General features: G+C 42.7%; 1 protein-coding gene across 1 annotated transcript in view; it reads right to left on the bottom strand.

The window, feature by feature from the left end:
- Positions 1-1,479, bottom strand: part of LOC116378315 (endonuclease G, mitochondrial-like) — a 6,852-nt gene extending 5,373 nt beyond the window's left edge. The window contains exons 1-2 of the mRNA XM_031840164.1: positions 1,260-1,479; positions 492-685 (exon numbers count right to left, since the gene is read on the bottom strand). Coding sequence (XP_031696024.1) covers positions 492-685; positions 1,260-1,451 — 386 coding nt within the window. The 5' untranslated portion in view covers positions 1,452-1,479. The remainder of the gene's footprint in view (positions 1-491; positions 686-1,259) is intronic.
- Positions 1,480-1,807: the final 328 nt, after the last annotated feature.

Here is a 1,807-nt window from a genome sequence, read left to right as displayed (position 1 = left end):
AAAAAAAAAAAAAAAAAAAAAAAAAAAAAAAAAAAAAAAAAACCACCCACCCCCCTTTCCCCGCGGAGGCCCCCCCCCCCCCCCCCCCCCCCCCCGAGCACAGCTCTAAGACGGGGCTTCTTCCTGTGACGTGAAGGTGAGTGTGTATTCTTCCTATAAACCTGAGACTGGTGATAGACATTAAAATGATATCAGATAAAACAACAAGGCTGTTCAGAGTGGGGAAGTTCACCCACAGGTACGACCTGCCTCAGAGTAGTTCAATCGTCTCCTCGACTCGGCGAAGTGAACCTACGTTAATCGGACCCCTAACCGGCGGGAGGCGGCAGTATCCTGGTGAGACTAGATGGTCTACTAAAGACGAGAGACCTACAGCAGACCGGCCGAGGCTCTCGTGTCATACTTGATAGAAAAGCCCACCTGGGTATTTGCTGAAGAGAGAAAACGCAACACATTACTTTCACCCGTCTTCCTGTTTATTGCTGTCTCACCTGTCGTCCTCTTTGAAGTTGCAGTACTTCCTGTCTGATGTGCCGCTCAGGGAGGCGGGGTTTAGCCTCTCTATTACCCAGGATGCAGTGCGTGTGCGGGGGTCATACGAGGTGACGTAGGACTCTCTGGTTTTGATGTTGGCCAATGAGGGAAAGCCGTACTTCATCACGGCTCCTGACCCACCTGGACTCACCTGGTCAACACACAACAGGTGTGTTAGGGTAGGGTAGGGTAGGGTTAACCCTAACCCTAACAAGTCGAGATAGAAAGCTTCAGTGTTCATTTGTTCACACTGAATAAAGTTTCATCAAAGCAGATGATCATATATTCAGTTTTTACATAAAATGATTACCATCAACAATAGAAGACGATACACATGACATCACTTCCTTGTACACGCATGTGTACAAGGTAAACACAGTAAACCCCAACCCTAAACACATGACTACATGTGTGTAAATACTGTGTGTGAGTGAACATGTACATCACTGTCTGAAGTTATAGCATTATTATTCATATTGTTTACTGTGAACATCACTTCTCACTTGTGTTCCATTTAAAATCTGAGGAAACTTCAAAAATAAATATAATATAAAGTTTTTTGAATGATGTCATTGTTTCTCTTTTTTAAACTAACAATCACAGAAACAAACTTTACTTCACTTCTTCATTTTAGCTTCTTTTGAATAGAAACCTCATCTGATATGTTCCACATGTGTTATAACATATAATATTATATAATATAATACACACACAAACACACACACCGTCAGCTCGGAGGCCTGGACTCTCGGTACCGGGACCACCGGGACTCTGCTCAAAAGACCTGGATGACCCGGATGAGGACCGTGTTTCTCCTCCTCCTCAACACGGCCGCTGAGGCTCAGCAGGCGGATCGCTGAAGCTCCGATTCCCGCTCCAACCAACAAGGTCGCTCCGGTCCGAAACCACCGTTTCATGCTGCCAGAATATCATCTGCTAGGGACGCGGTCTGATGACGTCAGGACTTGACGTAACCTACTTCCGGTAAACCTATTTCCTTCCTTTTTTTTAATAAAATAATGTATTTATTGAAACATGAACTTCTTCTATTTACAAGCTCTGTAGTAAAAATATACTTAGTCTGTAGTAAAAAAGATACTTAGTCGGAAGTAAAAGCAATACTTAGTCTGTAGTTAAAACAATACTTAGTCTGTAGTAAAGACAATACTTAGTCTGTAGTTAAAACAATACTTTGTAGTTAAAACAATACTTAGTCCGTAGTAAAGACAATACTTAGTCTGCAGTAAAAACAATACTTAGTCTGCAGTAAAAA

Source organism: Anarrhichthys ocellatus, unplaced genomic scaffold (assembly GCF_004355925.1).
Source record: "Anarrhichthys ocellatus isolate YVR2014 unplaced genomic scaffold, GSC_Weel_1.0 scaffold2391, whole genome shotgun sequence".
NCBI lineage: Eukaryota > Metazoa > Chordata > Actinopteri > Perciformes > Anarhichadidae > Anarrhichthys > Anarrhichthys ocellatus.
Note: the sequence above shows the minus strand (reverse complement) of the source record. Positions and strands in the feature narration are given on the sequence as shown.